At 36.8% G+C, this 15,424-nt stretch overlaps 1 protein-coding gene across 7 annotated transcripts in view; it reads right to left on the bottom strand.

Moving 5' to 3' along the window:
• Dnah11 (dynein axonemal heavy chain 11) overlaps positions 1–15,424 on the bottom strand; it is a 305,840-nt gene that overhangs the window by 284,633 nt on the left and 5,783 nt on the right. For 4 of the 7 annotated variants that reach the window (XR_007346137.1, XM_048799700.1, XM_048799694.1 and 1 more), the window contains 5 exons: positions 11,182–11,378; positions 10,594–10,783; positions 9,508–9,607; positions 6,532–6,743; positions 131–364 (listed from right to left, as the gene is read on the bottom strand). Coding sequence is in view for 6 of the 7 variants with exons in the window: in XM_048799700.1 (XP_048655657.1) it covers positions 131–364; positions 6,532–6,743; positions 9,508–9,607; positions 10,594–10,783; positions 11,182–11,378 (933 nt within the window). In the remaining variant the exon portion in view is untranslated. Of the gene's footprint in view, positions 1–130; positions 365–2,740; positions 2,812–6,531; positions 6,744–6,969; positions 7,032–9,507; positions 9,608–10,593; positions 10,784–11,181; positions 11,379–15,424 lie in introns of those variants that run through there. The other 3 variants (XM_048799695.1, XM_048799697.1, XM_048799699.1) reach the window with 3 other exon arrangements.

The following is a 15,424-nucleotide window of genomic DNA, read 5'->3' as shown; positions in this document are numbered from 1 at the left end:
TGAGCTCCTCATGAGACTAAGAAGGGAGCCCTCCTCCCATCACATAGAAGCTGGTCCATGAATCCTGTGGAAAGCTATTGGCTTTTTTACCTCACCCACAATATGAATAAAAAAGTCAATAAATAAATACCTCTATTTTCATTAAACGGTCAAGGAACTTGTCAAATCTGCAAAATACCAGATGAGATGGGAAATCCCAAGTTCTCACATCTTTATTTCCCATGAAATAGCTTGTCAATCGTTTTCTATAGTTGAAAAAAGAATGTTTGAAACTCTTTAAGATGTTAATGGCAACCTGCACCTTTTCCAACGAGTCTTCGATTTCTCCTTTCAAGAGGTCCTCAGGTGAAAGATAAGCTATTGCCTAGGATTCAAGGAAAGGACTATGTTTAAAAGTTCACTGTTACCATCTTTTTCAATTCATAGTTTTAAAATGACAACATCTAGAATTGGGTCGGCAATGCTGAGACACAAAGCATGAATTCTGGAAATTCAGACACTTGGGCTTCAATGACATAAATTTTATAAGGTAGAATAATAATGTAGGAAACACCAACTATTTCTGGATTTATACATTCTAGCGATGACTAAATTTTTGCTATATGACAACTGTGTAATCTGAATTTGCACAGGTATTTCTGCCAGCAAATATTCTGCACAATTATTTCATATAAGGAAATACACAAGCCAGCAGGGAAAGCTGTCAAAATGTGGGTTTTTAAAATATCATCACTTTACCTGAAGTACAGGGTCACTTGCAAAAATGACTAAGAGCCGATTAGATGGTTATGCCACTAAAAATTATCCTGGGTTAGCAAACTTCTCTTCTTGGGGCTTAAGTGGCATTTTAAGATGTTTAATCTGAGATATGTTGCATTAACTATTTTGAAAGAGAAAAAGAATAAAGGAAAAAGACCAGCTGATCCATGGAGCTCTGAGCCAGCACCTGTGAGGACCACCGTCTAGGTCTCATTATATTTGTCATGAACATTCAGAATTCCTCCCTTCAAGGACCTCAAAAACTGCCTTCTGAGTTTCTTTTGTATACTATTTTCTGGTGCATTTTAACCTCATATAGATTATAGGTTTAAATTATGTATCTTTAATTTTGTGGTTGCTGATAAGGTTTTTCAAGATCTCAGTGAAGAATGGAATGTTTTAAAACCATTGAGTTCCATGCTGCATATGGAGGTCCTTTTCCCCCCTAAATGTAGACATATGATCCCCTAACCCATTAATGCAACAGTTTTACATTCAAGACAGACTGTATGGCACTCACTTTTAAAGCAATAAGACAATCACTCGCCAGCTGTGGTGGCGCACACCTGGACTCTCAGCAGCTTGGGAGGCTTTGATGGTAGGATTGCAGGTTTAGGCCAGCCCCAGCAATTTAGCAAGACTGTCTCAAAATAAAATATAATCAAAGAGCTGGGGCTCAGTGATAAAGCACCCCTGGGTTCAATTCCCAGTGCCCAAAAGATCAGTGTCTAAAACCACACTGATCAGAATACTTCAAATTCCAGCCATTGATTCCCAGTCTATGCTCTTATTTCCTCCTCTGGCTGAAAATTAATCTCTACATGAAGGCTGCCAACACAGAACAGGGAGGAGAACCACCAGTGATCCCTTCATAGTGTGAATTTCAAAACAGTGTACACTCTGGAATAGTATATGGTATACTCCATTTACCATTATGTATATGATGCTTTGATGTTTTAGTAAGTTGAGAATAGAGAGAACTCAATTTCCTTCCCTTCTCAGCTTCCTGTTACCTAATTACTTAAACTCAAAGTGACATCACTGGACAAGCCACCCCTGTATTCATTCCTGTGCTAGCCGGCTGGCCTGCATGTAGACAAGATCATCATAGCCAATTCAGTTTACTCATATGCCCACTGTTGAGTAAGATCTCCTAAAATAATATCCCTGACTAGCTCTTAACATCCTAGATTATAAAACCCGGTCTACAGTATTGGACTGGGCAGCAGAGACTATGAGGGAAACGCACAGGAGTCAAGAGACCTGGGCAAGTTGTCTCAGAGGATCTATTTCCTTATCTGCAAATGAGAGAGATGAATTAGAGAACCTCAAGATCCATTTTAGCTCTTAAACTCTGAATTCCTTTCTACCTCCTACAAATGTTTCTGGAGCAGACCCAAACACACCTCTATTATCTTATACTTAATGGTATCAGGACAAACAAAAAGCCACAGGATTGAGTATGAACTGGTCCTACTTTGAAGGTTCTATAAACAAATACAGTCAGCCCTGTCCAGCCCTCCACATCCATGGATTCAAATCACCACAGATTGGAAACATTTTTTAAAAATCGTATCTGTACTGAAAATGAACAGACTTGTTCTTTTCATCATTTCCCAAACAATACAGTATTATTGGTTTTTACCGTTCACATAGCATTTGCATTGTAGTAGGTATAAGAAGTAATCTACAGGTGATTTAAAGTATACCAGATGACATGCATTGGTTATATACAAATGCTAGACCATCATATACAATTAAATTGAGCATCCAAGGATTTGGGTAGCCATGGGAGTCTTGGAACTAGTCCGCTGTGGACACTGAGAGACAACTGTACTGCTAATCAATTTACATATCAGTAAGCCAATTACATATCAATTAGCCAATTGATCAATGATATTGTCTAATAACACCCATTTCCCACCTGCTTCTTCTCTATTCTTTATATGCTTTTATAGATTCTTTTGCTCAATACTGATACCTCTTCTCCAGGCTTGACTGCTCAGACTTTGATTCTTCTCCACCCAGGATCTTATGGATAACAATATTCACCTATAGAGATATCAAACCATAGAATAGAAGAGTGGTGGACTTATGGTGTAACCATGCACTAACTAGAAGTTTAAGTTGGATTAGCAGAGAAATTAGTCAAGGCATTAAGAAAATCCCCATCGCTGAAACTTATGTGTATCACCATGTCAGGAAATCCAATGATCCCTTTCGTGCAGCTAACCTAAGTGACAATGTTAATGATCACTGTAAGGAAACAAGGAGAAGCACATTTGCTTCTAAAGTAATTCAGGGTTTCTGTCTGTGACTGGAAACCATCCATTGGGTCAGGCAGATGATGAGTAAAGCAGATCAGGAGCAGCAGCAGACTGTGAGGACGACAGTAATCTGGGCTGCAACTGATCCATTGAAAGGGGCACCCAAAGCACCAGCAATCAACTGTGATAACGGGATGACACAGCCAGTGTGAAAATATCTCTGACTTTTCAGTGGAGGCTAAACACTGGAATTTAAATGGAATCTATCAAATTTAAGACTGGCAATTAAAAAAAAAAAAAAAAGCCAGGCATGGAGGTGCTCACCTGTAATGCTAGAAACTCATTATGTTGAGGAAGGAGGATCATAAGTTCAAGGCCAGCCTCACCAACTTAGCAAGACTTTGTCTCAAAATAAAAAATTAAAAAGGCTGGGGATGTGGCTCATTGGTAAACATCCCTAGATTAAATCCCCAGTAACAAAAATAAATTATGCAAAATGCAGCTGACAGAATGCCAGTTTATGTCCTCTAATAACAGATTATGACCCTTAGTTACATAACAAATTAAAAAATGGTTTATCGTTACTGAAACGATGGGATCAATAAATTCATGAAAGCGAAGTACATGAAGGATAGATGAAGAAACACAATTGAAAAAGTACATAAAATGTATAATCACACATATCATGCAAAGTACAAATAAACTACAGGATACTGCTAAATTCCCAGTAAATGACCCCAAGTTTTTTAAAAATGGTAATGCTCAAAGTTGGCAAGTTGTAGTAAAACTTCAAGCATATTAATAATATCCTTTTAGGAAAAAATTTGCAAATATTAAATATTGCTCAAGAGTCATGAAAAGATTGTACCTTTTGAATTAACACTAAGCCAATTATCCAAGTTAAAGAAAAGGGGCTTTAGCATAAAATTTTTTCCGCATGTAGTTTATAATAGAGAAGGCTGGCAACAATTTGTATATCCAGCAACAAAAAGTCATTTTCAAAGAAGGTAGTGAAATTGTGTGTATCATAAAGTGCATAACTATGCATAAGTTTTAGGGGAAGAAAAAATTGTTAAATGCCGAGTTTCAGGGTTTTAGAATTGTAAAACTTTTCCCATTGTTACAAATGTTGTAAGAATGTTTTACAATTCTTGTTTGCACATCATGTATGTTTTAATTAGAAATAAAAATTTTAAAAATATGGAGCATCATAGAATGGGCATACAATTCATCACTTACTACTTAGGTAACCTTGAGAAAGCCATTTATGTTCTCTCAACTTCAGTTTTCTAATTATAAAATGGAGCTACTAATAATACCTATGCCACAGTCTTGAGAATTGAATATTTGATATTTTATAAAGGGATTAAGTAGTTCCTGGCAAAACAATAAGCACCATATAGTGTTTGTTAAATATGTAAATTAAATGAGCAAACAATTGGGGAGTAGAGAGGGCACTTAGCTCTTTAAGGAATCCAGGAATGAGTGTTGGCTCATTGCTGATTTTTGCTTCTTAACATATTAGGGCAGATTGACTAAAAAATCCTGGATCTGCCATTTGGACAATCAAAGAAATCAGGTCAATGGAACCTTTGGACTGAAGCCAGAACTAAGGAACAAGAGAAGCCACAGAATTCTCTCGGGAGCTTGGCAGACTCTGGCTGTTGACACAGACTAGGGGCCCGGATAATAGATTTATAGGCTTAAAGGTAGCCAGGACTTCTTAAAAGCAACCTATCCCAATGAAAAGCCCCCTCTGAGTTTGTACATTAATGGAGCTTTGCAGTAAAATGGTTTTGATAATTTTATGAGAAGAGGGTTCCTAAAAGGAGATTTGGAGTAGTAGTAGTTGTATTTATGGCCCTCCAACAGGGATAGCAGTGTTTCACATGGAGATCAGAGTCATTGGGGCCCAGGACACTTGCCTAGAAATGGAGCAAAACGAAGTCTGACACCAGGAACAGAAATAAAATGAAACCAGAGGAAATGACAATAAAATATAGCAACAAATTAACTTGAAGCTCAGAGAGGGGTAATATAACCTACCTAAGTGGTTCTAATAGATTAGCATCTATCTTGGTTCAAGTCTCAAGACTTTTCCACACACCACTCACCTCCTTCAAGGGGTGAGGAAGAGGGACTTAACAACTTCATCTCACACTCCAGAAACTCTAAACCACAAGTCTGCAGATCGCTTATCTAGTCTGGCTCTCCACTAACTTCAAGGAAATTGAGCAAATGACATCTTTCAAATCTGTTTAGTCATCTGAAACCTATCTGAATTTTGTCCTTCCCAAACTTATACGATGAAAGGCTAACTCCAATGTGACTATCTCTGGATCTATGGTTTTCAGGAGATCATCGGGGTTAAGAGAGATTATAAGGATGGGGCCCTAATCCAACAGGACTGTCACTTTATAAGGAGAAGATGATCACTAAGTTAGAACACAGTAAGAAAGTGGCTGGCTGCCTACAAACCAATAAGAGGGCCCTCAGCAGAACATGAACCTGCTTCAGCCTCCTCACAGACTTCCAGCCTCCAGAACTGAGAAAATTAATTTGTGCCGATTAAAGCACCATGTCTATACTCTTTAATCATGGTAGCCAGAGCAGCCGGACATACTCCCAACTAAGACCAACCAGGTTTTGCGGAATCCAAGCATCTTTCAGTTCTCAAATTACACAATATGTTGACACCATGAACCCAAGAAGGATGAAACTTCACACAGAAAAGGATGGGGAAGCAGAGGGCGCTGATCTAGTTTAAAAAAAAAAAAAATTGACATGTTAAGGGTAGAGAAATAATTATAAAAGATTTTTAAAGATCAACAGTGAACCAAAATTCTTTTAATACAATTCCACAACTGTCAAAGATGATTTGGGGGTGGGGGCAGATGCTCTACTTCACTTCATTCCTAACAGTCTTCTATCAGCCAGAATCTTGTGGAAACCAAAGGGAAGGCCAAAGAGAAGGTACTTTGCATACTGACCTTTTATTGGAATCTGCCTTAAATCTCTTTGAAAGTAGGATGTTAAACAAAACCCACCAACAATATGTTCTTTGACTGTATCTCACTAATTTCCAGAGCTCCTTTGGGATTTTGGATTTAAAAAAAAAAAATGCTACTGGCTTTTGTAACCATAAAAGTCATTTCTGAAAACAGAGGGAAATGGTGTTCTTATAGTAATCTGGATTTTTTTTCTTCACTAATCCAATACAACCTACCTCATGGCAATGATTTTTTGGGGGGGAGGAAGAGGACTGGGGGTGGGTGGGTACCAGGGACTGAAAGCAGAGGCACTCAACTTCTAAGCCACATCCCCAGCCCTATTTTTTATTTTATTTAGAGAGTCCCACTGAGTTGTTTAGCACCTTGCCATTGCTGAGGCTGGCTTTGAACTTGCGATCCTCCTGTCTCAGCCTCCCAAGCCAATAGAATTATAGGTGTGCACCACCGCTCGAGGTACAATGATTCTTCTTGTTCCTATTTTTGATGCTTCATACCTGTTCAATGAAGAGATTACAAAACTCTTGCAATAAGACTATAATCCGAGCAGGGGTGCTGTAAAACTTGGAATGACTCCAAATGAGACAGATGGTATGAAATAATGGGGCGACTAGCAGGTGGATCTGTGGGAATTCTGTTTCCTGGAGACGTTCAATGTGTCTTCTCAGAGGGCTCAGATAAAGTTCTATGTCCTGAGCTTCAAGAAGAGCTGAAAGGAAAGAGAACTGTCATGCAGAGGATGTAGTCTCTTTTTTTTCTAAACTCGCTTTACAAGTTCAAGAGAACCATGTCCAACGACATGGCTGTACTTAAATGTTATCATCTTTCCTTTTTCATTATTTATCTTACAATCCACATATGAGCAGTTTGAAAAACTTTATACACCGTTCATTTGTAACGCAGCCACTCAGGAGAGCGCTGGTCTAGTTACTCACATAGCATAAGTAATTGTGGCTGAAGACCCAGGGGGGAAAATCCTTGCAGTCTAAAGAGATTTACTCAACCCCATGGAAACACTGTGGGAATAAAACAGCTCTGTGATGTTGCTGTCACTTTATGAGTTGGATTACAAGCTTCATCACCAAAACATTCATTCCTCCTCAGTACGTGGGACAAGCGCAAATCAATCATTTATCAGGCCAATCCAGTTTCCTACAAGAGTAACTGATGCAATGGTTAAGAAAACTTCTATTACAGTACTCACAAAGATACCAATTATTAAGAACAGTGATGAAAATATTTTGGGACTGGACAGAAGAGATAGTTGTACTGCAATGTCCTAAATGTCACTGAGTTTACACTGTGTGATGGTTAATTTTATGCTGTGTGAATTTTACAACAAAAATCAGTCAAGCATGATAAAAGCAATGCTTCTTAAAAATCTCATAGATATGAAGAAAAAATAGTTCAATACTGCTAGTGACTGCTTAATCAAGTTCATACCTTCTCTTGGTTAAAGCTAGTCCTCTTAATGTACCCTAAATAGATCTCCATCAGACTTCACTTTGCTCCTGAGGCTACAGATACCTTTGATTAACTGAAAAATGGTTATTTTTAGGAAGGTAGAGAATGAAGTTAAAGCTTATTTTCATATGTTATTCCAAAAGATCATTAAAAAAAACAAACACCCACTGACCTTTGTCACTCACCCATACTACTCCGCTTGATATACATATAACCAAGCTATCTGTGCACCAACAATAAAGCCTTGCAGGCTGGGCATGTAGCTCAGTGGTAGAGCACTTGCCTACCATGTGCAAAGCCCTGGGTTCCATCCCCAGCGTGGCAAAAACAAAACAAATAATAAAGTTTTGTGAAAAGAGCATACCCATGTCCCAGATATACTCATGTTTTCAAATTAGTGTATTTTTGTCAATATTAACTTCAAAGTTAAATAACTGCATCTAATAGGCAAGTGCCCTTAAAACATGTTAAGCATGTTTGATAATTTTGTAGAGCACCAAGGACATTTTTGAGACGGGCCTTCTACCTCTAACTGACCATACCTTTGGGCCATAGGCTCAACTGAAAATTGTTTTTTTCTGAATCTCCAGGACATTTGCTGGTAAGACTATGAGAACCCCTGGAATTTATTTCTGTAGCAGTTTTATCCACAGAGAATGCTCATCTTATACTCACACACACAAAAAAAATGCTAATAGTATCTATTCACTGAGGACAAAGCTACTGTGTGTTCCATACAATATAATGTATATGATAACCTCTATCCAGTGGTTCTTAGGGGAGATTTTGGTCCCAAGAGACATCTGCTAATGTCTGGAGACATTTTTGGCACAACTCAAACGGGAGCAGTATAGAGGCCAGGGATAATGCTAAGATCTTACAGTGCAAGGATGTCCCCTTATGACAAAGATCTATCTGGCCTAAAATACTAACAATCACAAGAATGAGAAATACCACACCAAAACCATGGTGTTTTGGCCAGTTTGGCCGATGAAATCCAGACAGAGACTTGGCAAATTTAAAATGTTTAATAAGCAGAGTTAGAACACCAATTCTATTCTGAGATAACCTAGACCAAATAGTCCCCCTACACCATCTTTTCTAACCAAATTCATGGCAATAATCCTAAAGATATATCAAAATACTTCCAAAGTAAATTTGAATTATTTCTTAACTTTCTAAATGTCACATAGGGAAAAAAAATGAAATGTTCTAGTGTTAGAAACAAGCAAAAACAGCTATTATTTTTAGTTTTTATTGTTTGGTAATGGGAATTGAACCTGGGGCACTTAACCACTGAACATCCCCAGAGCTTTTATATATTTTATTCAGAGAGAGGGTCTCATGGACTTGCTTAGGACCTCGTTAAGTTGCTGAGGCTAGCTTTGAACTTGCGATCCTCCTGCCTCAGTTTTCTGAGCCACTGGGATTACAGGCGTGTGCCACCAAGCCTGCCTTGTTTATATTATTTTTAGTCTTATTTAAAACTTCAGTTTTATGTACATCCATATTTGTTTAAACTAGAGAAAGAAATATGAACAGAAATCAAAAACCTTAGGGAGAACTGTTCTATTTGGGCAAAACTCAAAGTAAATGGTGGGAGGACAAGGATGGAGAAGAGATTTTTTTTTTTTAACTGGATACCTTTTCATAATTTTCATATTTAATATTCACCAAAAGATCAATGATGCCTTTGAGTGCTTGTAAGCCAAATAACTGGTGGAGATCAAGCACAGATTCACCGATCAGGAGAAAACTAGACAATCACAGCCTGGCTGCTGATAGGAAAACCTCTATGTAGGGTCTTTCATTTACCCGCTGCCAAATACCCAGGCACCTCCCTTCACTCAGATATTCTAATAAGATCTTCAATCTGGGGCCATTTGAGTAAGTACCCACTATATACCAGATAAACTAAAAATAGTTTAGTATAGCTGAAGAATAAAGGGTGAGATGAATCTATCATTAGAAGAACCAAGCATCATCGTTTCATGAACAAGAGTCTTTACCATTTTCCACAGTCATGAAAATGTCCTTCAAAGTAGAAAAATAGCTGCTTTTTTTGGTTTTCAGAATCTTGACCATCTTGAGAACAACAGGAGCCTTAAGCTAAATTAAATAAGGAAAAAAACTTTTAAAAGGGGCTGGAGTTGTGGCTCAGTAATAGAGTACATGCCTAGCATGTGTGAGGCACTGGGTTTGATTCTTAGCACCACATATAAAGATCCAACAACAACTAAAAATATTTTTAAAATTTTAATAAATGTAAGCTAGATGACTAAATCTGTCTGTAATAAAATATTTAAATTATCCTCCACTCACACAATACAATATACACAGTATTTAATACTCAAAGGCATACTTTGTTTCAAGCTAAAAATAATTTAAAATTTTTTTCATAAGTTTATTTTGATTTAGTTTTCATTTGAAATTTCAAAAAATTAGTTTACACATGTAAACCATTACATAGTCCATGCCAACTTTCTTAATCTGTTTCAGAAAAATCTCTAAAAAACATGTAAATGACCATCTTACGTTTTAGAACATTTTTTATTTTTAAAAAAATAAATGACAGCAGAATGCATTACAATTCTTACTACACATATACAGCACAATTTTTCATGTCTCTGGTTGTATATATAGTATGTTGACACCAATTCGTGACTTCAAATATGTACTTTGGATAATGATGTCTCTTATCAAGCACCCAGTAGAGGAACCAAAGTTAGCTCTTCCAAAGCTGTGTATCCAGTAAGCAAGACACTTTTCCTTCCCAAATCAATTAAATCAACTAGATTAATTGAATTTTGGCATCTTCACCATTTCCCTTGGGGAACATTCTTTTTCCACTGCCACAAAACATTTCCAATTATCTCAAATGCTGTCAAAATATTCACATGAAGGCAAAATTACTTTAATCCCCATTAATTTTAAAAATGCATACCATATACACTTTGGTGTAAAATCAGAGCAGAACATTGAGTCATACAAAGATTGCTTTAAACCTTTAAAATTACTGGATATCACTACTCAGGAGACCTCACTCTACAGTTCTTTGCTTATTCAATTTACAATTTCTAGGACTCTCTACTTACTTGATTATAAGTGCATGATAGATTCTCTCTCCTCATCGTCCAGAAATCCAGCTCACTTTGAGGAGTGAGATGAAGACCATTCAGCAAAGGCTGCATAGAATCTTTTTCTACAATTTCTTGGATTTGATGTGACCAATTAATAACCACAGATTCAACTGCATGAAGTATTCTCCTCTCATTTGACTGCAGCCTACAAATATTGAAATGATAATCCAACAGTGAATTATCCAAATACAGATATGAATTTTAATAGGTATTTTATGCATCTGTAAACTAGTTTCCTAAATATTATTTCCTCAAAATCAATTATTTTTACATTCTTAACTGAAGCTATGGCATTTTATTCTGTGTTTAGTAGGTCTCTAATATGCCATATCCTCAAAAAATATTTTACTAAAGGAATATTATTGTTGAGATAATGAGGTTTTCCTTTAGAAAGTATACCTTGAAATAAAATAACATTTAAAAATAAAATGTAGCTAAAATAACTCCTTACTTTGCAAATAGTTTGCTAAGGATGTGATAGTAAATGGGTTTGCTGGCTCTCCATTTTAATATGCTGTATGAAATATGTACACAATTACATACTTGGTCTCTGAATAATTCTGATCCAGGTCAATGTTTTCTGCAATAGTGGGAATTGGTAGAAGAGTTCTTCTAGACATTTTGCCTCTAAAAATATGCATCTTATTTTTCATGACTTCTACATGATGTTCCATATCTTGTGAAGTAAAGCACGACCAGGATTTATGGTTGGTCTTATTAGAAAGAATAGGCACTAATATCTAGAGAAAGAAAAATGTTTTAAAAAGCAGTTAATTTAAAGACAATATGCCCCTTCAAAGATTTTCTTGTCATAAAAATTGGCAACAAAACCACTCAATTTCATAAATCTCCTAGGATACCAAATTGACATAAGATATAAGGTCTTTGTAGTAGAAATGATATTGCTTGTTCATTCAGTTATGTATTTAACAAGAAGTTGTACAGACTCCCTTAAAAAGTTTTTTTTTTTTTTTTTTTTTTTTGTATTTCTGGAGCCTATTTTACATAAGAAACTCAGGTTGAGTTCCCAAAGTTGGTTTCTTCTTGCTTTCTTGCTCCTTTCCAATAACTATTTATTTTGAATGCATTTGTATGATCTATTTTCCTGATACATTATACACATTATAACTATAAAATTTCAATTAGCTGAAATGCTCAGAAAATAGTTATTCCACCTTTTTTAAAGTTCACATGGAGAACACAGGTTGAACTCCCCTTACTGAAAATACCTGGGACCAGAGGGGTTTCTGATTTCAGGGTTCTTGAGACTTGGGAATATTTGAATATACATAATGAGGTATCTTGGGATTGACACACAAGTCAACACAAAATTCACTTATGCTTCATATAGATTTTATTGTGTAAGCTGAAGGTAATTTTATACAATTATTTTTAATAACTGTATGCATGAAACAAAATTCCATGGCATAGAATTTTCCACTTGCAGCAACAAGTTTGTGCTAAAAAAATTCAGATTTTCAATTTTCGGATTGAGGATGTTTGACTTGTACAATATTCTGAAAAACTGAAAATTCACTTTTGTTTTCAAATGGTATTGAAACAGATCTCTCCAAATGATATTATTATTACTTAGCACCTACTATCCATCAAGCTATGAATATGGAGATTAATCAATAGTCCCTGCTCAACAAGCTCAGTGGATAGATGAAGTACCAGAAATCATAATGTAAGCATTGCCATACTTAGAGGTGTGTTCAGGATGAACATGAAAACATGGAAGAAATACCTGACTCTGGGATACAATTATATTAGGGAAGACTTGCTAGAAAAATTGTTACTTGGCTTGAATCTTTAAGACAAAAGGATGAGGTAAGACAAGACCAATGGTCAGATTGTTTGTGTCTTCCCAAAATATATATGTTGAAATCCTAGCCTTCAAGTTGATCATATTAGAAAGAGTGGTCTTTAGGAAGTGATTAGGTTATGAGGACTCTGGGATTGGTGGTGCCCTTGTTAAAAAAAAAAAAAAAAAAAAAAAGGTTCTAAGGAGCTCATTTGTCCCTTGCAACAGATGAGGACAAAACTAGAAGGTGCCAACTATAAATCAGGCTTAAATCTGCCAGTATCTTCAGTCTTCATCTCATACTTTTAGCCCAGAGCTATGTGAAATACTCCCCCCATACATACACACCAACCAGGGGCACTTAACCACTGAGCCATATCCCCAACCCTTTTTGATTTTTAATCTATTTTGAGACAGGAGCTCACTTAGTTGCTGAGGCTAGCCTGGAACTTGTGATTCTCCTGCCTCAGCCTCCTGAGTGGATGAGATTATAGGCATTCCCCACCATACCTGGATGTGAAATAAATTTTATTATTTATAAGGCACCCAGGCTATGGTATTCTGTTACAACAGCCTGAACTGAATAAGACAGAGAGCATTCCAGAAAACTGCAGCCAGAAACACAGAAATATGGGGCACTAAGGAATCCTAGTGCTTAGGGGAAACTGCCAGTTTGGGCTACGTGGGGCTGGAACTAGCACCCTAGAGAGAAATGACAACAATCAGGCTCTGAGGAAGAAGCTACTTTCTAGACTTAATCCCCAGTACCAAAGCTTTTTCTAAAAGTCAGGTCTGAGGACAATTCCAGTGTCAACATTCCTACTGGGTATCTGTTTCAGACTTTCATTCTACTATTCTGTGACCCAGCCAGCTTCTCTTAATGTTCCTGCTATGAACTACAGGGGGAAAAAATGCTATGAGATTGAGTTGCATGCTCTGGAAAAAGCCGTTATTCAGGCAAACAGCTAAAGCATTTCTTTAAATAAAACAAATAAATAGGTCTGGAGTTTGCTTTTTAATTATAATAAATTTTAATAGCTACATACAAACTGATTCAACTAGTCTGTGGGTTTTTCTTGTTCAATTGGAAATTGTCCAGTTTTTGTGATTTGTAAAGAAAATCCCAAACTTTCTCTGTGACCCAAAATAATTTGGACATGTTTACTAAGAGCAAATACAACCAGAGATAAATGAACAAGTCTCTCTCCCCCTCCTTCCCAGTACCACTTCTCTCTAGGAAGAGAGCCTTGCCCAAGAACTCTATCCAGCTGACACTCTGATCTCAGCCTCCAGAATGGTGAGAAACAAATGTTTAAGCCACTTGGTCCACCTGACAAAAACCTCCATAGGACATGCACTTCTGTTACCGTCTTTCAATAAACACAAGGACTTAAGTTTGGCTAATGGGATTTGCTGGCAGCCATCTGAATTAAAAAAAAAAAAAAAAAAAAAAACAAGGCTGTTTACTTTCTATCAGCTTCTCTAGTCTTGTTTCTCCCACCTCCCAGCTCATCCCCCAATCTGGGTACATAAACTTCTAAAAACTCAACCTGCATTTCCCCACCTTTGTGCCAGGGTGCATATTTCTTCTGATACCCAGAATGGCTTCCATATTCTACATCGAGCTATCTTCTCCTTGTCCATCAAAGCAACCAAATAATTCAGCATACCACATATGGATACTTTTGAGAGTAAAAGGAAGCACTAAAAATAACAGATATTAACTTATCTGTAACAGGCTAAAACTGGAAGTTTCCCAGACAAACTAAGACCTAGGTTCATTTTCTTCAAGACTCCTCACCTCCTGTCACTCTTTCCAATGTGGGAAGATGCCACCGGACTCCCACCACTCCCGGCTAAACCCCATTACAGCCCTGACTACCATGCCATATTGCTGTTGGTTTCTCTCTCTGCCTAATTAGGCTGGTTTTGTTTTTTTTTTTCGTTTTTTTTTTTTTTCTTTTCCAGTGCTTGGGATGGAACCCAGGGCCTCACATGCACTAAACATGCATTCTACCTCTCAGGTACACCCCCAGCCCACTGGACTCTTTTTGAAGGCAAAAAGTACATTACTTATCTCAAGTGTTCAAGAACTGCCACCAACTAGGTATGCAATCGATATTGATTAAATGATGACTGGCAATTTTAGGCTTATCAGCATAGAATTTTCCAACTATTCTTTTCAAATGTTGCTCAAAAAGTAGACATCATACATCATATGCTTTTTCTCTAAAAAGCTGAAGTGTTTTGTCTCTAATAAGAACACATCATTTAGCCTTCATTTAACTTCCATTCCTTTAACAAATAATTACCAAACTCCTACTAGGTGCCACACAATATTTCTGGGGATTGGAACATGTTAGTGAGTCAAAGATTCAAGAATGAGCTGGGATAAAGTAATTAAGATACTTGCCTGGAGAACAAAATTTAAGAGGGCACCAAAGAACTTGGAAATCAAGATGGACATTTAAAAACTATTTTTACATCAAAATTTTCCAGATGTAGTGGTGCACACCTATAATCCCAGCTACTCAGAAGCCTGAGGCAGTAAAATTGCAATCTAGGCCACCCTCAGTAACTTGGCAAGACTGGTCTCAAAATAAAGGTTGGGGATGTAGCTCAGGGCTAGAGGGCTTGCCTAGCATGTATGAGGTTCTGGATTCAATCTCCATTGCCACCCACACACTTCAAAGATTTTCATGAAAAATTGTCAAAAAATTTAATGAACACTTTACCTTTTGCCTCAGACTCCATATGGATTAGTAGTGCTACTAATCCTATGTTTTACATTAAATGTTGATTGTAGGGCATTTTTATTTTTTTAAAAAAATTGCATTACAATGTTATTTATCCTTATTCAAGAAGGTTAAAATAAAATTGTATTATCTTCTCTGAAACTCTTTCCTTCTCTTTTTAAGAGATGATCATTATTCTACAGTTGTAGTGTACCCCTCCTCATTCATGTTTCTTTTTTTTTTTTTT

This window comes from Marmota marmota, unplaced genomic scaffold (assembly GCF_001458135.2).
Source record: "Marmota marmota marmota unplaced genomic scaffold, marMar, whole genome shotgun sequence".
NCBI classification, from domain to species: Eukaryota; Metazoa; Chordata; class Mammalia; order Rodentia; family Sciuridae; genus Marmota; species Marmota marmota.
This window is presented reverse-complemented; position numbering and strand designations above follow the sequence as displayed.